The 22,816-nt window shown below is 41.7% G+C and overlaps 1 protein-coding gene across 3 annotated transcripts in view; it reads left to right on the forward strand.

Moving 5' to 3' along the window:
* Positions 1-22,816, forward strand: part of LOC106508926 (protein transport protein sec31-like) — a 175,291-nt gene that overhangs the window by 13,703 nt on the left and 138,772 nt on the right. Inside the window, exons 3-4 of one of the 3 annotated variants that reach the window (XR_002342958.1) lie at positions 3,086-3,310; positions 3,829-6,030. The exons of 1 other annotated variant lie outside the window; for it this stretch is intronic. Coding sequence is in view for 1 of the 2 variants with exons in the window: in XM_013992769.2 (XP_013848223.1) it covers positions 3,086-3,146 (61 nt within the window). In the remaining variant the exon portion in view is untranslated. Of the gene's footprint in view, positions 1-3,085; positions 6,031-22,816 lie in introns of those variants that run through there. One more of the 3 variants, XM_013992769.2, reaches the window with a different exon arrangement.

Here is a 22,816-nt window from a genome sequence, read left to right on the forward strand (position 1 = left end):
CCACAATTTAACTGCAGATTTTCTCAGACTTTAATAGACTCCCATGCTTCCTAAGGTAGATCTTCACATCATCTTCATATTAGCAGATCATGTTTCACATCTCACATTTCCAAAGCTCCTTTTACCCTGATAACTCTCCTCTCCCACTACTCCCAAGCCCTTTGTTCAAGTCACATTCAGTGGAAATAGTGCTGGGAGGGGAACCCTTTTGGAAAAGCCTATATAGACTATGCTAGAGAAAGGAAGGAAAAGTGTGTTTCCTGATCACCTGGGTGTGTGGCCACTCTTTACAGATACATAAGGCTAAAATACAAAGGACACTTGAATCTTACTTCCTAAGAACTGTATAGAAAAGAAATTATCTAAACTTGCACGTTTCGGAAAGCCAGTATGTTTTTGGTTTTGTTTGATAGTTTTAGGGATCAAAATAGAAAAGTCTGATTTGATTTCTTTGGTAGAAATCTTCCAATTCCTAGTCTAGTTCTTTTATACCCTAAGGAAAAGGTGTTCGGATGTCAGAACCTAAAAAATATATGTAGGCCATCCTTGACTGCATTATACCTGTGAACTTAATTTCTAATCAGCTGGTGGTTTAATACACATCCAAAGTTGCTATAATATTACTGTAAAAGACAGTATGTCCAAAAAGAATAACTTCACCCTCTCTCTTCCAAAAATCCTCATGAAACATAATCTTTATACACAGCATGACTGAACCAAGTAAAACCTTAGGCATTAAGAAAGGATTCTATAAATCTTAAACACTCTGTGAAAATAATATTCTTTGACTGGCTGCAAATTCTACCTGTCAAAAAACATTTTTGTAGACAGTTGTTGTTACACTTGGTAAGTTGGATGGAGCTTATTTTTCAATTCTAGTAGTATTTTAAGAATTTTGGGGGAGGATTATTGGAATGGCCAGAAATGCCTCTGATGGTGATTTTATTACCCAATAAGATGACCTAATTTTATGACTGAAAGGGCAATTTAATAAAGCTTGTTCTTATTTAGAGAGGTGGGGTGTGGGTGAAGGCGCCACATTTTTGCAAAAACTTGTAGAGTCACTTATGTTATTTTGTCATTCGGGGAATGTTCAATAGTGATCTCTTCAGATATGGCAGAACTGATTGTTGGATGTTTTTCCTATGAAAGTTTTTGTAACAAGTAGCTTGCTACTGCTGCTGAAACTTAATTTTAATCAACCACAGCCATGAATGAAGTCCACACTCCCTCTTTTACCAATTGCATTATGACTGGAAGGTGGAATATTGGGAATATTGAGGATTATCATCAGTTCTCTCTCTCTCTCTTTTTTTTTTTTTTTGGTATTTAGGGCTGAACCGGTGGCATATAGAAGTTCCCAGGCTAGAGGTCAAATTGGAGCCACAGCTGCCAGTCTTCGCCTCAACCACAGCAATGGCAGATCTGAGCCATGTCTGCAACTACACCTCACAGCAAACTAGATCCTTAATCCACTGAACGAGACCAGAGATCAAACCTGCATCCTCATGGATACTAGTCGGGCTCATTACTGCTGAGACACAGTGGGAACTTCCGCATCAATTCATTTTTTTTTGTCCTTAGTCTACATAGGAAGAGGAACCCAAAGGAAAAACACAAATAAAAAAAATATGTGTTCATTCATATTCTTTCTTAGGCTAAAGCAATTAGTATATAATGACACAAATGCTAGTGAAGCAGATTGAAAAATAGAACAGTACGAGAAAATTGAGGATAATGCTAATTGCAACAAAATACAGATCTGAGAGTTCCTGCTGTGGCTCATTGGAAACGAATCTGACTAGCATCCATGAAGATGAAGTTTCAATCCCTGGTCTCACTCAGTGGGTTAGGGATCTGGTGTTGCCATGAGCTGTGGTGTAGGTTGCAGATGTGGCTTGGATCTGGCATTGCTGTGGCTGTGGTATAGGCCAGCAGCGATAGCTCTGATTTGTCTCCTAGCCTGGGAATCTCCATATGCCACAAGTGTGGCCCTAAAAAGAGCTCCCCCCCCAAAAAAAATTACAAAACTGACCCTAACCTAATTAAATTACCAGTTAGAAATATCTTCTTTCTTTGGGACCCCATATCACATGTGCACATGCATTGCAACATTTCTCAAGTGTAGGCAATTGGGACTCCAGACCCCCAAGAAACATACCAGCCTCATCTTAAAAAAAGGTCTTCATCTTAGGAATCATGGGAATCAAAATTCTGTACAATTCAGGTGTCTACTTAGTTATGGAGGTGGGTAGGAATTCCATGTTAAGATTGGAATCTTGTGTGAAAGGAAATTTGAGCTGGGTGTCCTGAATTGTAACCTTGGCACCACCCTCCCTGTGAGCTCAGACAAATGACTTCATCTTTTGTCCTTGATTTTTTAAATCTCCCAATTTCTATTCTTGTTCTTTCGTATCCAGAGGTACATGCCATCTGAAGCCTTAGGCACTTTGCATAGTAAATTAGGAATAATCCAGGAAGGAGAAAGAGACCAAGAGACAATTACCTGGGTAGTAACACTAAGTTTCTGCGTAAACTTTGTAATAGGTTTGATGAACCAATGGTAATTATGATGTTTCATGTGCTGCACCATTTCTTACACATTCATACATTTTCTCCTGGCCCTTGAAAACTGAAGTCTTTGTGGAACATTCCATGAATGATCATCAGTGTTACATTCTACTAAAATAACTGGGACCTATTTATAAACCACAGGAAATTGTTCTTGCTCAGGATACAGTCTGAAGAAGTAATTTAGAAAATGGAAAACACTGTCTGTCATCCATATGTTTTCTCTGTCTACTATTTTCCAAACTGGCCTTGAGCATTCCTAACGCTATTCTTTTGCTCATGCTGTTCTCATGGCTTGGAATATCCTCCCCACTTTTCCAGATCCTCATCTTAAGGTTCAACTCAACGGCCATTTTTGGGGTGTGTGTGTGTGTGTAAATTTCTATACCTTTTCGACATGGCCCCTCATCTCCATAACCCAAGGATCTCTTTTTACTGGCAATTGTGATCCACTTCTAGCCCCTAACACTTAGCACTTAAGTGCTACCCTATATTCTCTCCTTTTTACCATTAGGAAAAACTGGGATTTCCAGAGAGACGGTAAACTCTTTGAGAAGAGGATCCTACATGAATAACTAAGATGTCATATAATACAGAGCTGAGAACATGGACATGGACAGTGCTGTTGGTATGAAGTGGTGGTTTTCAAGTTATCTAAAGCCAAATGGAAGAAAATCACAAGAAGCCAATGTGCAAAACAGACGAAGGTGGTCCTACTGTGGGAGAAGTTGGGGTAAAAGTAGGTGCACTGGCATCCTATCAGCTGGCCCCACCCTTTACCTCCTCTGCTTAGGCTCTGGAGCACCCCCAGGGAGCATCCTCCCTTTGTGCCCTGCCCTGTTGGTACCCTGTGTTCTCAGGCTTCTCTGCTGGGAACCTCAGCTTCCTTAGAACCCAAGCATCCTTGTTTCAGTCTCTCCAGGCTTAAGCATAAATGTTTTTGAGCTGAGCTGTAAAAGCTTGAGTTTTAACATGTTACCCACCCTCTCCCAAATGAGTGCATTCTCACAGAGTTTTTCTAAAGAGAATACCTTGATCTGACCCATGGATCCCCAATAAGTCAGCTGGAGAACCCACTGAAACTAATTACATCCAGTCCTTATGCCTGTATTCCCTCATTCCTGCTGCCCAAGCACATTTCAGTAGGAAGGCTTGCAGGATTCAAATTCTGGAGTTCCTTTTAACTCAAACTACCTGTCAACACAAATACATTCTTCCCCATTAAGCAAATATTTCCTTTCTTCTTCTTAATTCCAGTTAATTGAAGGAAGAGAGTAAATAACATTTTTGGTGGAACTTTTGATGATGGTACAAGACACTTCCTATTCAGAGCAGCAGGAGCAGAATGAAGAGTGGCTGTCCTGTCCAACCTTTGACCCTGGCATCACTCCAGCCCATCCCACCCCAGCACTGGCCATCTTGGCTGCCTGTTATCCCTGGCTTCATGTTGCATTCTTCCTCTTCCCTTGATTTGTCAAACTGGATTATTGGAGCAACATGTTCGTCCTTGACTTCACATCCTGCTGATCTCCTTGGATGTGGGGATCCAGTTTTCACTCCAGACCCAAATGGAGACCCTGGTGCTCTTACCTGTTGTTCACTGACCAGTGGCTCTTCCGTGTCCACCTGATCCTGGCCACCTCTGGACACCAGTCCCTGCCAGCCACAAATGGCAAGCCACACATGCCAACTTGAATCTGGGAATAGCCAGGAACCTCTTGCCCGGCTCTGAACTCTCTGTCCTACAAGCCCATTTCCATTCAGTTCCAAACCCTTGTCTTAGCCATCTCACTAGCCTCCTGACTTGACATTGCACGTGTTCTTCCACCTCTTTGACTTGGGTTACCTCTACAAACGTTCACAGTGTTCACCTGGGCCCTCTAGAGCCTTTTGCCTGACCTGCCCCCATACCTGCCCCACTACCTGAAATGACACTCTCACCATCACATTTTAGAACATTCCACTGGCACCTGAGGAGTCAGCATGAGCCAGCCAGGAAAATCCTCTTACAGAGACGGGCTTTTCAATTTTCTTAAATTCACCGTGTAGATCGGGAGATGATTTTCAGAAGGAACTATAACATAGAGGATGTAAATCTGGAGTTTTAGTCCAGGCAAGAAGGAGGTACAAACATTCCCATAAAGGAAAAATGATTTAATCTCTATCCTATCATTCTACCAGATGGGATGAGGCCCGCTGGGAATGTTGGGAAGGAAATGTTTATCGGGAAGATAACAGGATTTAGGACTCTTTTGTTATCCACCTTCCATAAGCAGTCGCTTTTCTCTCCTGAATATTTTTAGAGAGAAAAAAGTGTTGGCTTGAATGCCTAGTGCTTTCTTACGTAATAAAAAAGTCAAGCAAAGGGCACATCTGGGTTCGGCTTGGACTCAGCAGCCTGCCTGCATTATCACAAGTGCTAAGAGGCTCGCCGAACCTTGAGGACTGTCATGCAATTTCTCTCCAAGTTTTATGCCTCTTCCCCTGAAAAAGGGGCCCATCTCAAGGCAGGCCACTATGATGCCTAGCCCCTTGTCGATGTTTCGGCAAGGGTTAAATAGATCGTTAGGGTTTTACTAAATTTGAAGGCAAGATTTACAAACCTAGTTTTTCTTCTAACTGACTATGGGCCAACTTGGTTCCTTTTGCTCATCTGTCAGCTCGTGAGGGTTTAGCCTTTGTAACCTGAAAGATACCCTCCAGCAGTGAAATTCTTCCACTTCATAATAAATCCTAGTTGGCACCTAGGCATGAATTGGAAATCCATGTGAGATAAGACATTCTAGAACTGAATATATTAGTATCCTTCAGCAGTGATAGTAATAATTTGAGTTTGAATGACAATGGGAAGTCATCTTCCCCTCCTATAAATAACCAAGATTAAATGAGACAGTGTACCCATGGGATCACCTAGCATGGAGGGCACAATGCATTTCAGTTTTATAGACATTTCCTATAAAATATTTTGCAAAGTATGTTGTAGAAGTCCTGTTCTTTCACTTAGATTTACCAAGACAATTGGGTCCTAAAAAGCCCATTATAATGTTTTTTTTTAATGTATTCAGGATCCAGTCAAAGATCACACATTGCATGTAGTTACTGGCTCTCTTTAGTTATTCTTAATCTAGAACAGTCTTTTCCCATTTTTCGTAACACTGATAAATTTGAGGAGTCTGAGCTGGTTGTCTTGTAGAAGGTTACACAATTTGAATTTTTGGGATTGTTTCCTCATGTTGAGATTCAGATTTAACATGTTTGGCAGAAGAACTTCTTCAGTGATGTTCATACCATTATTTTTTAAAAACTGCTTTTATTTTACCTTTAATATGCTATCAAATATTACAAATATATGGAGAAACAGAGGGTGGTACAAAATGCCATTCCCAGAAATAACCAGTATTTACATTCTAATGACATATTAGATTTTTTTCCTTGCATATAAAGGCTCCATTTTTCATACCATTTTTGTAACTTTCTGCTTTTACTTATTGCCATATCTTAGAACACTTTCTGTATGAGTACATAGATTTCTACCTCATTTTTTTAGTGGTTTGTTTCCAGTTTTTGCTGTTAGGAACTATGCTGCAATTATCATCATCCATGAACATTTGTCTTTGTGTACTTATGTAAGTGTTTCTAGGTTACCTTCCCAGGAGAAAAATTTCTGGATCAACTTTGATATTGCAAACTTGCCGCAAAACATGATATCAGCAGTTCCCATTGTGGCTCGGCAGGTTACAAACCTGACTAGTATCCATGAGGATACAGAGTCGATCCCTGGCCTCGCCCAATGGATTAAGGATCTGGCATTGCCATGAGCTGTGGTATAGGTTGCAGACATGGCTCAGATCCTGTGTTTCTATGGCTGTGGTGTAGCCTGGCAGCTGCAGCTCTCATTTGACCCCTAGCCTGGGAACTTCTGTAAGCCACAAGTACAGCCCTGAAGAGCAAAAAATAAAAAAATAAAAATAAAAACATGACATCAATCAATACATTTACCAACAATCACATCTTATCCTGGCAATACTACTCTTTTTCATCTTTGCCAATTAGAAGTGAAAATTGCTATCTCATCATTTGAATTTTTAAACTATAGTGAAGTTGAGTATATTTTTATATGTTTATTTCCAGGAAATAAACATATATCCTTTGCTTATTTTCCCATAGAATTGTTTATCTTTTTATTATTGATTTGTGTGACTCATTTTTATAGTAAATAAGTTAGGTATTTGGGGAACTTTTTACTCTTTTTTTTTTCTTTTTTGGCTGCACCATGGCATATGGAAATTCCCCGGCCAGGGATCGAATCCAAGCGGGAGCTGTGACCTATGCCACACTGCAGCAACACCAGATCCTTAAACCACTGTATCAGTCCCAGGATCGAAGCCACTTCCCTGCAGCTGCAGAGACCCTGTGATCCTATTGTGCCACAGTAGGAACTCCTACCACTTTTTTTTGTATATGTAATTAATTATTTTTGTCCAGCTAATTGGGAGACCTAAGTAATATCCTGTGAAATATGTTCCAAAGAATATTCCTAAGTTCTCTTTGAAATTCCCATAATAGGGAAAGGAGCCAAAACACCCACTTGATTTAAATCTCTAGTGTGAATAAAATATGTTACGTATTCATAGACATACATGTATGTATAATTGGAAAGTGGTTTTTTTTAAAAAATGAACCGCATTAAGATCCTTCACACTTGGGCTGCAGTGGGTTATAGGTAGAGGCAGAAATTGTTCTGAGGCTGGAAATAGGCTGTGGATAATTAAATCCAGCATCCACAACTGGTCAAATCTTTTTATCCCCCTGCAATGGCTGGATATAGTTTGGAACTCATCACTCTAGAAGGTCTTAGGAAGCCCTGATAAGAAGAGCATCTTTAGGAGGTAGATTCTCTCCACTTGATTCTCTCTCACCTGAACAGCTGCGTTCACTTCCACAGTGGCTCTGCTGGCAGCCTCAGATTGTGCTGTTAGGGGCACTGCAGGCCTAGGTTCAATCTTCAGAAATCTTTCCAACAGAAAGGACTCATGGGCTCAAGTTTTGCTGTTTTTGTTTTGTCTTTCCTATCCCAACCAAGCTGGATTCCTTTTCTGACAACTTGAACCATGTCATTGCATTTCCTATGAATAAGATTATCAGCTTCAGAGATGCCTATATTTGGTGATAGTGAATTATGCTCAGCAGTTTTACAACATTCTCCTTAATCATCAATCCCGGTGCACTGGATGTGCTGGCTCTGGGCCTGGTACAAAAATTAAATATTAGTTGACCGAATGCTCTGTGTACATTGCTGCCAGCACCACTTAGGACACGTGATGAACTCTCCTGCCTCTCAGTGCTTCCCTCATGCCTCTGCCCTAAAAATAAAGCAATCCTTTCTTGTTTGGTGCTATTGACTCCTTGATAGAAAGAAAACAGGGAAAAAAAGTTCTCCCATTTTCGATAGCTCAGAGCTGGGTTTGTCAACACTCTGTAACACATTCAGGCACCAGTAATGAAACGGTTTTGCATGTTGCTCAGGGGGCGTTAGAATACATTTCCTTGCAATTTGATTTCACTTGTGTAGGTGGTTCATGAGGGCCAAAGATGTCCACCCCCAGCCCCCAACTGAGTCAAGGAATAGGAAATCGAGAAATCTGCATATACAGCCAAGAAATAGGAAATAAGGAAACAAACACACTCTCTGAGTGTGTTTCTGAGTGTGAAATCAACACATAATTGGCACTGGACAGAGATATGTAAAAATGTCCTTAAAGGGGCAGAATTAATTATCTAGTCTATGCCTTTAAGCCTTGACTGCTGTCCACACAAGCATAAATGCATATCCAAAGAAAAAAAATTCACATTACTTGTAAAAGGAAACATAGAAATGTTACATGACAGCTTTTTTTGGTTGTTATATAATATGGATATATTAATTTTGTCTCATCACTGTTATTCTTTCCATCTGCCTTTTTTCCCATGGAAGATACTCATTGGAATAAAAATATTTTTTCCTTTTATTTTGTTTTAAGTGTTCTACTTGCTAACAGAATGGATATTCTTCAGAGCTGTATTTAAACATACTCGTCTGACTTGGTTGGACTAGAACCTCCAATAGCTACTCAATTTAGGCTCCAGCTGAAATATTTTGATAAGGAAAAACAGGAAATCGCTCCACAAACAAAGGTACATTCAGGATGGAATCAAAACTTTTCCTTCATGGGAAATAGACTAGCAATGTCTCTGATTTCTTTTGACCAGAAAAGAGCTGGCATAGAATATGGCTTATTTTGCTACTGTTAAATTCATTCAGATTAGGTCTTATGAATGAAACATACAGACTATATATGCTTTGGTTGGATTCCTCAGCAGCTGTCCAACAAATGAGGCTTCATAAACAGAATGTTGAGAAAAATAGTTCTGTTGCTTCATGGACACACCCATAACACACCCATAGTATGGTCTCCCTACTCCCTGGGCTTACACATACCCTGTAGTACATGGGGAACAGTCAGCAATCAAATACATGTTGATTTGAATTTCTAGAGATTTTAACTTAATTTTGACAATTACACTTGATGTCACCCTACCACCTTACCAGTAAGAAGAAAAAACAAAAGAAAAAATAAAACAAAAAACTGCAATACTCCTCATCCTTCTGATTTGAGTGATGATGCCATGATGACTTAAATTGCTTTTCATACTTTGCAGAAGAATTTAAATAGCTCAGATGTTTCACTCTTGAAAAAGTGGTTACTAGTCACACATAGGAACTACTTCCTTTAAGAAATCTCTTAAGGATGTTTATAATTTATTGCTGGACTTGTTCAGAGTAGCATGCAAATCCACTTACATGTTTACATCCTACCTCAAATAGGAGCTTAAAAAGCAAGCCAGTCAAAGCAGGATCTTCATTGGCAACACCATGCTTCTGCCTTTCCTCATGCTAGAATTTTTCTCAATGTTCAAATAGTCCATTTCCTATGATGTAGGAGTATGTGTATGTGGTCAGAACCACTAAACACAAGTAAAAAGTGGTCCAGGCACATTCCATGACTGTCCATAGTCCTCAAAGCTGTTTACTGTTAAGAAGGGAACTCCAAATAAAGACTGGAGGGAAACCATGACCACAGGGATTTAGTGGTCATTGCTCATAGGCTTGGGGAATAGTTGTATGATGCTAATGACCTTGTGGAGTCAATCCTTAATGTCATATCTGAAAGCACAGGTAGAAAGCAGGCTGAATAAAAGGATCCTGAGATGAGACAGACTTTGGAATAGGCGTGTGGTTCCCCAGAACTACCACTCTGATAAAGCCCCTCTCTACCTGCTAGCTGCTGTTTGAAATTGCTTTATTTCTTTGGCTTAGGGCTTTCAGAGGCCTTTTTTAAATGAAAATATTTGAGAGAGGTATAACACTGTTATGCTGTTCTTAGTTACTCATGTATTACTATGAATAAGGAATAGTATCGTTCCTAAGACAAGGTGTGTCCATAGAGCTCAGGGATGCAAGAAGAACCTGCTTGCAATGAACTCTTGGGGAGGAGGGGGAATGCTACTAAAGGTGAGGAGCTGGGGGCTTGAGGCTTGATATTTTGCAAATAGCCTCCCTGGTAGCCTTCGTAAGTTTCATTCCCATGGAGCATACTGGTGTCTAAGCTGCCTGTTGGTGATCCCTTACAAAGCTGAAGCAAACAGGGAGTGAGCTGCCTGGCAGCTGAGCAGAGCTGCTGCTCTACATAGGCAGTGTTGTGTAGCCCTTACGGATGGGAAACCCTTTTGCAGCTTTCTGCAAAAAACCCTTTTACAAGTTCTTCCCGTACAATCAAGGCTCTTCTTGATATTTACCAAATTAATATTTCAAGCTAATTCCCAAACCCAGCCCTGCCCCGAGGGCCTGCCAAAGCACAGGGCTGCAGAAACTCTTCCAGAGCAAGGAATGGCAATCGGTGATTTCAGGAGAGGGGCCAGCATCCCTCCCCCATTCTCCGCTCTCTGCCACCACCATGTCTCTGCCCAGAGATTTAAGATTTGTTTTGCACCTTTCTAAGTGGGCCTCAAAGCTCTCTGCAGACAAGAATAAGGGTTATCCCAGGACAGGACTCTTAGTTTGTATTCATCAGATTACACTTGGCCAAAGCAACAGTCGCAGTTGGAAACGGGAACAGGCTTCATACTTCCTAAGAAGTCTGGTAGGGATTTTGAAATCATAGGATGTGTCTGGAGTACGAGGCAAGTCTCAAAGTAACTACAAAATGTGGCAGAGGCGTGTTTCACTATGACCTACACACTGCATATGCTGTTTCCTTTAATCCAATCTTCCAGGCGTGGTAGTGGGCAGTGATAATAATGTCAGCAACAACTCACATTTACATAGCATTTACTATGCACCAGATGCTATTCTAAAACTTTCAATCCATTAACTGACAATAACCTATAAGACAGGTACTATCTGTATCCTCCCAATTGACAGATGAGAAAGGGCAGAGAGCCCTCTTGCCTGAATCTGAGAGAAGCACTGGTCACCGTACCCTCCTCCAATGTTCTTGTCCTACTGAACCACCATTAATGTCATCCCTCTGACTCCAGTTTGGAACTCAAAGCGGCAGAGGAACACCATGGAAAGGAGGGAACCCTGAGAGTGGGGGGCACAGTGGTGGTGGGGAAAAGGAGCCCCAGAAATTTCCCCTCACCCACTCTCACTTCCCCTTTTCCCCTGGGCGCTGCCTCTGGCAGGCGGCCGGGCTGCACAAACACAGCCCAGAGCAAATCCAAGTTCTGACCACACCCTTTCCTTGTTTATGGGCACAAAGCAGGGAAAGAATAGGCACCACCTTGAAAATGATTCTTCCAAAAACTGTTATTTCTCTCTTATCCTGGAAGATGAGACTTCTGAAAAAATAATTTACCTAGAGAAAGCCCTATTTCACTCTTCGCCCTTTAGGACAGCCAAGGGCCTGCCTGCCTAGCCAGTTCCTGCTGCTGCAGTTACTTCCTGGCACCTGGCATGGGCTATTTACATGGATTTAGGGAGGATCCTGTCAATCTGTCCAGGCTTCTAAATTTAGTTTCCATACATAAATGCAATTTCCTGTGTTAGTTATCATAATTCAAATTTTCCACAGGCTTAATTTTGTATTGTTGATGCTCAAATATCATCATTCACGGTGTCATGCTGCCTTTTTAAGAACCACATTAACACCCTGACTAACCAGCAGCTTGCAAGCCCTAGCGCTCAGAACTAAAACTCCAGCGGGCAGTGGCCACGTACCAGGAGTGCTGCAGGGCACTACCAGAGGGCGGGGCTCATTCGCACCCTCTCTCCTCTTCCAAAGGCACTGGGGAAGTGAAGGCAGATCTAGCCAAATACCAGAACACTTATGTCCCAGTCCTGGAAGCTCAGAAATCTACCCAAAGCAGCATAAACAAAAATGAGGTATTTTGTTTTAATGAGCTGGCCAGACTTGGGCAGCGAATGCATTTGATCTTTCCAGAGGATGGAAGCAGAAATAGGAAAAATGTCAGGAACTGATCTTTCTTTTTGCCAACCCCCATCCCACCATGATGGTTTATTATATCTCTTCTTTCTCCCTGAGATCCACTTTTCTTGGCTTCCCCACTCCTTTGCGCCCAAAATAGCTGGGCAGGCAGCTCCGCAGGTCCTCTGGGAGCTCAGCTCCAAATCCAGAGCATCTGATTGGTCCAGCCTGAGTCAGGCATCCATGTCTGGTCCAATCAGCTGTGGCTCAAAAGGGTGAATAGAGTCAGAGACAGTACAAATAAGCCTGTAGGTCAGATCCTTGGGGTGGAGCAGGTGAGAAGTCCTCACTGAAGAGAAGGTGGGCAAACATTTTTGGACAATAGGCAGTTTGAGGTCAGGTTTCACATCTATGCTTGTTCTGTTGACCATTGTGCACCTTTATTTGCCTGAAATCATCATCATGGCAATATCCTTATCAGCCCACCTCTCATAATTAATACCTTTTCTATTACGGAGCCATGCCTAACACTCAAACTCAAAAGTAGAAAGGAACAGTGTAGAGAATTCAATATGATCATTGCTTAGCAATTGCCTGTTTGAAACTTGCACAGAAAATTCAAGTTGACTATTGTCAACATGGGTCACTTTTTGGGCTCCGAGCCCAATCACAGATTTTGCTGCATTTATTTGACTTGTCTTATATGTAAAACAATAGCCTATTCTACACTCTAAAATATCATAAACCTCTCAGTCCATAAATCCCAGACTGGGATATCTGAGGAATTTTTGGCAGATCCACCAAGAAACATGGCCAATCTAGATGTTAGAGGAATTTCTTGAGTTTCAAGCCAACCAAGAACATTAACATTTCACCCATATTCCAGAGGAATGCGATCATTTTGTACAGTTGGACATTCTGTAGGGAATGGGCAGTGTTACCATTATATATTTTAAGAAATATGTATTTGGTTTCCCTGATATTAATGTTCCGGGGGAACAAAGCGCTCATTGCAAACTAAATTTGGGGCAAGTTATTATCTGTACTGCCAGATTAGTTCCTCTCTCTCTCCTAGAATGACTAAAGAAAAACTCTGTACCAAAATCAGGATGCAAGCTGAATTTCATTAATCCCTTTATTAATTCATTTGCTGTTCATTGGCTGTTTGCTGTATGCATAAGTTGCTGTGAATACAGAGGTAAAGACCACGGTCCTTGCCATCATCATATTCACAGTCCAGCAGTGAAAACAGATGTATAAACCAAAAGTGACAGTGAGAGGTACTAAGGGTATAAGTACTGGAATGTTGAAGCCGGACAGAGCAGGGACTCCTAATTCAGCCTGGGATGAGTAGGGCGAGGAAAAACTTCCTGGTGGAGAGTAAGGTCTGAGCTGACTTGTAAAGTTGAAAAAGGAGTTAACCAAGTGTCCGAAGTGAGGAGGGTATTCATGCAGAGGGATAACATGAAAGAACATGATGTGTTGTGGGTTTGGGGGGAAGGCTTGTTTGGCCTGGCATTTAGGTGAGGAGTAGCAACAGGGCTAGAAAGGTTGACCTGGAACCAAGTCACAGTGGGCTTTAGGCCAGGCTAATGTACTGAAACTTTAGTATGGGTTGACATGGTGTCTTCAGAATATTTCTTTTTTTAAGGAAAAATTTTATTAAAGCATAAAATATATGCAGGAACATGCACATATGATAAATGTTCAGCTGGATGAATTTTTATGACATGAACATAACTGTGTAGCCAGAAACTAGATCATAATGTAACCAGAACCCCCTAAGCCCCTCTTCTTCCCTTCCAGCCAGTACTTTCCTCTCCAAGGGGGACTGCTGGCCTGGCTTTTAGCATAATAGACTTGTTTTGCCCATTTTTGAACATTATTTAAGGGGAATGGTAAAGTATGCACTCTTCTCTGTCTTCTACCAGCCAGCACTATGTTTCTAAGTACTGTTCATTTGTCCTATGAGATGTGGTTCATTCAATCTCATGGTTGTACAACATTCCATTTTATGAATTTGCAATCATTTATTTATCCTTTCTATTATGAATCAACATTTGAGAGTTTTCCAGTTTGAGGCTCTTATGAATAGTGCTGTTATGAACATTTTTGTACATGTCTTTTGGTGAGTATGTGTGTACATTTCCATAGATAAAATACCCAGGAGTGGAATCTCTGGTCATAAGCTCAGTATATATTCATCTTTATTGGATTCTGTCAGTTTTACAAAGTGACTGGACTAATTTTAAACCCCAGTAGCAGTGTATGAGTGTACCAGCTGTCCCTGTTTCAAATAATTGATATCATTTGTTCACTTCATTTTAGCCATTCCAGTGGGTGTATGTGTAGTTGCTGTGGACTAATTTTGCCTCCCCCTCGAATTCCTATATTGCAGCCCTAACCTCTCCCCTTCCCCACCATGTGACTGTATTTGGAATTAGAGCCTTTACGGAGGTAAGTAAGGTTAAATGGGGTCATAAGAGTAGGGCCATATCAGAAGAGATCTATAAGAAGACACCAGAGACTTCTTTCTTTCAACACAAAGAAGAACAGCCATGTGAAGACACAGTGAGATGGCAGCTGTCTGCAGTCTAGGGAGAGTTCTCATTAGAAACAATCCCTGCTGTGAGTTAACGATCCGGTGTTGCCCGTGAGCTGTGGTGTAGGTTGCAGACGCGGCTCGGATCCCGAGTTGCTGTGGCTCTGGTGTAGGCCAGTGGCTACAGCTCCCATTGGACCCCTAGCCTGGAAACCTCCATATGCCGCAGGAGCGGCCCAAAGAAATAGCAAAGACAAAAAAAAAAAAAAAAAGAAAAAGAAACAATCCCTGCTGAAACCTTAATCTTGAACATCCAGTCTCCAGCACTGGAAGAAAACAAATGACTGTGGTTTAAACTACCCAGTCTGTGGTATCTTGTTGTGGTAGGCCAAGCTAACTAATAGAGTAGTGGAATCACATTCTAGTTTTATTTTTATTTATTTTTAATTTTTTTGCTTTTTAGGGCCGCAGCCACAGCATATGGAGGTTCCCAGGCTAGGGGTCGAATCGGAGCTGCAGCTGCCGACCTACACCACAGCCACAGCAATGTGGGATCCGAGCTGTGTCTTCGACCTACACCACAGCTCATGGCAATGCCAGATCCTTAACCCACTGAGCGAGGCCAGGGATCAAACCCACAACCTCATCGTTCCTAGTCGGATTCGTTTCCACTGCGCCATGATGGGAACTCCTTATTCTAGTTTTAATTTGTATGTTACTCCTTAAAGTCTTTTAAAGAAGAGAGGGAAGTGATCAGATTTGTACTTTAGCTACAGGACTAGCAACAAGGAGACTAATCAGAAAGCTAAAGAAAAAATCTAGGCAAGAGTTTGAGAAAGCCTGAAAAAACTGGGGCCAGCTGGGTTGGATAAGAAGGGTTAGGTCAATAAACGAGAAAGGTAGACTTGGCAGGTCAATTAGATGTGGAGGGTAAGGAGAGGGAGGTATCAGTTTAGCATTTTGCCTAGGAGTGGCCTTGGAGTCAGACTGTGCATTCAAACCCTGGGTCCATCATTTACTAGCTGTGTGACCTAGAGCTACATGTTTTTCCATACTAAACTTCTGTTACCGCAACCATAAATTAAAGAATTAATAAAAATAACTTCCTTATAGAATTACTATGGAGACTAAATGAGATAATGAAAAGTATCTATTTGAAAAAGTTAACATAAACCCCAAATATACTTGATTTAACCTTGATTGAAATTAAAGTTAAAATCAGAGACTACCATTTATTTATTATTGAAATGTATTTGTTTATTGTTATTAAACTTTCAAGAATTAGAACATTTTTTACGAGTTTAAGCACTTGATTTCTATTATTTTCTCTGTGAATACTTATAATTATGGGATACATAAAAATTTTGTATCCTTTTCTAAATGCATTGTTTTAGAAAGTATGAAAATGTTTTTTATTGAAAATGATGACAAGAGTACATCTTTTGGTTTTCTTTGCCCATGTGTAGCTGATGAAAAGTAGAGGGGAAAATATCCAGGAAATCTTTAAAGCCATAGTTAGTCCAGTCCAGGACAAGGGATTAGTAGATCAAAGGTACCCGTAAATGACAAACATTTTATTTTGATTTAATCCTTATGAAATAAGTTGCCTAACTGTACATGTATTCTAAATCTTCTCATTATAAAGTTGAGATTTTCAGAGTTCTTGTCATGGCTCAGCAAAAATGAATCTGACTAGAATCCATGAGGACACAGGTTCAATCCCTGGCCTCGCTCTGTGGGTTAAGGATCTGGCGTTGCTGTGAGCTGAGGTATAAGTCACAGATGTGGCTCTGATCCCACGTTGCCATGGCTGTGGTGTAGGCCAGCAGCTGTAGCTCCAATTCAACACCTAGTCTGAGAACCTCCACATGCCTGACGTGCGGCCCTAAAAAGACAAAAAAGTTGAGATTTTCTTAAAACTAAAGCAAAAGTGATTTTGATGAATTTTGACTTTGAACATAGTGCAGGATTTTTTTTCCTTGACATTAGTTCAGAGCAAGGAATGCGCTAGGCACTCAGTAAACCTTGGCTGCCATCACCACCCCCACCATCACTTATCATTGTGGAGGTATCTAGGACTACTTCTGCAGTAGACTGCAAAAATAACTGCCCTTATCCATCACTCTGTATATCCACACCACTTATAATTTTTCTTTGCATTTTCTTCCACCAAGAGCTGGTGTGTATTTCTCCATCCCTTGAGCCTGAGCTGGCTTTGTGACTTCTGGCCAGTAGAATACAATGAAAGTGATCGTGTGTTCATTCCCATGGCAGACTTCCAGAAGCCTTAAACCGTTTCTGCTTTCTCTCTTGGAGGTCTACCCATCTGTCCTGTGGACAAACCTGGGTTAACCTGGGGGAGGATGAGAAACTACATGGGCCCAGTTAGCCCAGTTGTCCCAGCTGAAGCTCCAGACATGAGAGAGCCCAGCCAGGGTCAGCTGAGTCTGGCTCAGGTCAGCAGAAATTCCCAGCTGACCCATAGACTTGAGAGCAACAATAAATAGCTGTTGTACTAAGCCACTAATTCAGGGTGATTTGTTAGGCAGCAGTAAATAACTGATAAAACTTCCAAACAGACATAAACTGAGGGAAAGAAAAGAGGAGGGAAAACCCATCTGAAGGTGTGAGAGCTCTGTTTCGACATATGGAGTTTAAGATAGTTAAGAGACATAATGTGGAGGTGTTGAGTACAGCCTGATCTGGAGGCAAAGATTTAAGCATTAGGTGGAAGCAGATGCCCCAGAAATGACTTTCATTTTCCAGCAAGAGAGAAAAGAGAGCTGAGAAAAGAATTCTGGGGAAAATCAACATTTAAGGGATGAACAGAGGAAGAAGAAAGTGAGAAGGAATAACTAGAGAGGTAAGAAGAAAACCCTAAGAGAATGATTTAATGGAAGCAAGGCATGAAAGTTTTGCTGTAATGTTTTTTTTTTCAATTAAAAAAAAAATTGAGGTAATGTTTGTTTATGACATTATATAAGTTTCATGTGCACAACTTTATATTTCTACTTCTAAATACACTGCAGTGTGCTCCCTACCAAAAATTTAGTTTCTGTCACCATGCAGTTCATCCTCTTTACCCATTTCACCCTCCCCCTCACCAGCCCTTTTCTTCTGGTAACCACTACTTTGTACTCTGCATCTATATGTTTGTTATAGTTTGGTTTGGTTTGTTCATTTGTTTTTTGTTTGTTTATAGTTCACATGAGTGAAACCGTACAGCATTGGTTTCTCTGTGTCTAACCTATTTCACTAACATAATATCCTCAAGGTCCATTCATATTGTTACAAATGGCAAGCTTTCATCTTTTTTTATGGCATATATATATGCCACATCTTCTTTATCCATTCATGCACTGATGGACACTTAGATTGCTTCCTTATCTGGGCTATTATAAATAATGCTGCAGTAAACATAGGGGTGCATGTATCTTTTCAAATTAGTGTTTTTGCATTCTTTGGATAAATACCTGGAATGAGATAGCTAGGTCATACGGAAGTTCAATTTTTCTTCTCTTTTTTCTTTTTCTTTTTAGGGCCACAGCCAAAGCATTTGGAAGTTCCTGGGCTGGGGGTCGAATCAGAGTAACAGCTGGAGCCTACACCACAGTCACAGCAATACCAGGTCCAAGTGACCTAAGCCACAGCCTGTGGCAATGCCAGATCCTTAACCAACTGAGCGAGGCCAGGGATTGAAAACATCCTCACAGACTCTAATTAGATTCCTAACCCACTGAGCCACAATGGCCCCGTGGCATATGGAAGTTCCCACGGCAATAGGAGTTGTAGCTGCCAGCCTACACCGCAGCAATGCTAGATCCGAGCTGTGTCTGTGACCTAGACCACAGCTCACAGCAACGCCGAATCCTTGACCTGCTGAGCAAGTCCAGGGATCGAACCCATAACCTCATGGTTCCTAGTCAGATTCGTTTCCACTGCACCATGATGGGAACTCCTAAGAAATCCTATTTTTAATTTTTTGAGAATCTCCATACTATTTTCCATAGTGGCTGCACCCATGTACATTCCCACCAAAAGTAAAAGGTATGAGAGTTCAAAATCACATTATTAAGATAAAAAAGAAGGTAAGGAAAAGACCTAAGTCATCCTCCCATATGCAGATGATTGTGCATTGTGCATATGAAGGGAGAATGAGATGAGTTGGGAAAGACCATGAAGGATCTCATGTACCGTCTCTAGGGGTTTGGATTTCATCCTGAAGGATTTTTAGCGAAGGAGTAACTTGAACGGGTTTCTGTTTGAAGAGCACTCTCTAGTAACATGGTAGGTGGGCTGACTAGAGGAAGTGAGGCAGAAATTGGGGAGACTAATTGAGAGGCTCTCAGAGAAATTCACGTGAGAAAGGTTGAAGGCCTGAATTGAAGCAATAACTATGAGCTCAATGAGAAATAAGGATTCAAGAAAATGAGGGTGATGGAACTGAGTACTTTCTGACTGATTGTCCATGGTAGGTCAGGTAATACAGAATGACTCCTGGTTTTCAAGCTTAGATGTTGGGGTAAATGGTCTGATTTATATGGAAAGAAATGTAATCCAGAAGGTATACCCTGGCCCCACTAGCCTGTGACTCCAGCATAGAGTTATCCATCCTTCGTCTATCTACATTCTTAGAGCACAGAGCCTGCCCTGGAACAACTTCTTGGAAACCAGCTCCTATCAGTGTCTTGTTTGTTATTTCTGACAGTGTCTTAGAGTGGCTCTCATGTGAGCTGCAGAAAAAGTCCCTTGGGTTCATCCCCTCTGACCTTCTAATCTCACTGCTTCATTGCTGCTGCTACTGTTAATGCCCTTGAGATGCCTGCTCCTTGGGATCAGATAACTTATGGGTACTGCAGCCTTGGATCCCCCTCCAGCCTCAGAAATGAGATGTGCACGCTAGGAACCAAATGGTCCATGTTTGCTGCCTTAGTCCAGCATCTCCAGTTGTTTCTCACCCTATATTTTGGCCCTCCATTTCAGCCTCCATGTTGCTGCTAGATCAGAAACTTGGAGTTACCATTCGCTACCTCCATGTGACAGAAGCTGTTCTTTGCTAGTAGAACAAATCTAGCCTTCTCTGCAGCTGAGGTTCAAACTCAGCTGGTCTCAGGCCCTTGATTGTTCTCTTCTCCTGTTCAAAGCATCCCCCACCTCCTACTTCTTGTTCCAAGAGAAACCACTTCACAGGATGATTGAGCAGAAACATCCATTCTCTGCTGGGAAAGACTCCATATCCACCCACCCACCTGTGGTCTTACTCTATTGCTCAAAAGATGCATTCACACAATAGGTCAAGATTAGCATGTTTCCCATAAGCTGGGTAAATAAAAAGTCACTCTTATCTGTGGTTACCTTAGGAAACTGGAAATACAGGAAGAGGTTTATGGGAAGATTGTGTGTCCATTTTGCCTGTGATGATGTTGGGGAGATATGATATTCAAGTAGATTTGAGTTTGAAACAAACAAGAGAGACAGAGACAGGGAGGGAGGGTGAAGGGGGAGGGGACAGTTTCAGCCTGTGGGTGGTGTAGCATTGGTCAGTGCAGTGGTGTGCTTGAGCTGGCTTAAACAGCTGGTAAGGGCTAATCTTGTGCATCGTTTCCCAACTTCACAATGATTGGTAGCTTGGAATTAACAGTGGTGAGAATATGTACACCACAGAAATGAGCAAACACTACAAATCTGTGCTTTCTGATTCCCCTGGAAGAGCTGTTTGTTAACATTTACCACACACTATTGTGGGTTGAGGGTGAAATCATCCAAAGAAAGCAAATACAGTAAGAGAGAAATAATTCTGAGAAGGAGTAACATTTGAAGAGTGAGGAGGAAAGAGGAGTTGTAAAAAAAAAAAAAAAGAAAGAAAACCAAGAAGCTGCATCCAGGAGGCAGCAAGAAAGTTGTGCTATAGACACAAAGAGAGGAGAGTTTACAAAATAGCCCTGTGGGATATGTGGCTGAAGATATCCATAAACAAGGTCAGATTATGAGATGGAGACCAAGAGTGGGCTAGCCTTGTATTTTTTTTGGCCTTTTTTAAAAATGATTTTTATTTTTTCCATTATAGCTGGTATACAGTGTTCTGTCAATTTTCTACTGTACAGCAAATTGACTCAGTCTCACACACACACACACACACACACATATACATCCTTTTTTTTCACATTATCCTCCATCATAAGTGACTATAGTTCCCAGTACTATACAGCAGGATCTCATTGCTTAGCCTTATTTTTATTTTTATTTATTTATTTATTTATTTATTTATTGCTTTTTAGGGTCACACCCATGGCATATAGTGGTTCCCAGGCTAGGGGGTCTAATCGGAGCCACAGCTGGTGTGTAGCCACAGCTCACGGCAATGCCAGATCCTTAACCTACTGAGCAAGGCCAGGGGTCAGAACCCGCAACCTCATAGTTCCTAGTCAGATACGTTTCTGCTGCACCATGACGGGAATTCCTAGCCTTATTTTTAACGCTATGTTAACTATCATGAAAAGCTATTTTAAGCAATCAAAAGCCAGTCAGTGTTAAGGTTGCTGAAATAATCAGCCAAGCATTTTTTAAACTCGTTATCTTGGTCATTTCAATAACTAAGCGATATAACCAGTTTAGTCTTGGAAGCAGACCTATTCAAACTTTGTGTCCAATTACACTGAGTTGTTGTTGCAGGAACATCAAGTTGTTGCAGGAGGGGGAACCAGAGCATGGGCCAGAGCCAGAGCATGGGCTCTTGTCTAACACTCAGAAATGAATTGTCTGAGGAGACACACGTGCTGACAAAGCAAAAGACTTTATTGGGAAGGGGCAACTAGGCAGAGAACAGCAGGGTGCGGGAACCCAGGAGAACTGCTTTGCCATGGGGCTCGCAGTCTCAGGTTTTATGGGAAGGGATTAGTTTCTGAGTTGTCTCTGGCCAGTCACCTTGCTCGTGGTACTTGGTCTGGCTCAGGGTCCTTCTTGGTGGTGGGCTCCTGTCAGCCAAGATGGAGTCCAGCGCCAAGGATTTGGGGACGTTGGTTGTCTCCTTCCTCCCATGGGCCCCTCCCATATCCTCCCAATTTGTCTTCAGGGCAGCACCATGTTCCTTATCAGGGCCTCCTGTTGTGAGACAACTCTTGCAAGTGGCTATTATCACGCCTGGTCAAGGTAGGCAGTTTCAGTCAATGGTCTCCTACCAAAATCATATTATTTTGGAGCTAGAAAGGAACTTAAAGATCATCAATACCCTAGTTATCCAGCCAAGGAAATTAAAGTGCAGAGAAACTAAGTCACATGGCCACCGCCAGCGCACAGCTGGCTGCTGGAACAGGCAGACTAAATCAAGGTCTCCCAGCTCCTCCTTTCCTGCTGTCCCCACCTCTTCACAGAAAATCTCCTCGTGAGTAAAAGACGAACCTGACTTCAGCAGAGATGAATCTACGGTGAAAAATGTTAGGAGTCTTTGCAACCTTTTATTAAAACTCAAATAAATCAAGGTCCCTGGGGTTATTCTCTCCTGCTTGGGAATGTATCTCTAATGGTATGCAGGATTTAAGCCCACGAAGGGCTCTGCCTGCCGTAACCAAGGGAAACCAGAGGGTCTGGGAGCCATCTTGTTTTCACGATATTTCCCAGAGGAGAGTGTGGGACGGACATTCTCTGGTCCAGGAAGCTCGGCACCAAATTTCCTCGCCCGGTCTGCGTACAAGTAAGAGGTCTGACTGCTTGCTGCATTGAAAAATAAGATTTTGAATGTGATTCTAAATCACAATTGTTGTACAGGATTTATTTAAAATATGACAATTTCTACTAGAACCTAGTAGGCGAAATAGCTTTGGTTTTACTGGGAATTTGAATCTATCCACTAGTATTATTTTCTGCTTAAGCTCTTCAGGGGACCTGTGGTTCACAGTATCAACTTACGGCACAGCCTCGTTTCCTGACTGCTGTTCAGAAGCTCTGAAGACACCCCCATGGCTTAGAGAGTGTGTGGGAGAAAATTCTGTTCCCTTCCCTCGCAGAGGGGGTGGGGAGACAGCTGCTAATTGAGTCTTCTTACTTCTTGACTTGAGTGGATTATGGGGCTGCCCCCTGCAGAGCTAGACGTCCAAATTGGAACCATTATTCCTCTTATTATTGTTTCCTCTTATTATTGTTGTTTATCTAGCGAGCCGGACACTGAGTCCCCGTTTACTACCCTCTAGGAGCCAGTAGTTCAATGAAATGGCCAGAACAATCAGTCCTTCTTGTTATT

This window comes from Sus scrofa, chromosome 3, assembly GCF_000003025.6.
Source record: "Sus scrofa isolate TJ Tabasco breed Duroc chromosome 3, Sscrofa11.1, whole genome shotgun sequence".
Classification (NCBI taxonomy): domain Eukaryota; kingdom Metazoa; phylum Chordata; class Mammalia; order Artiodactyla; family Suidae; genus Sus; species Sus scrofa.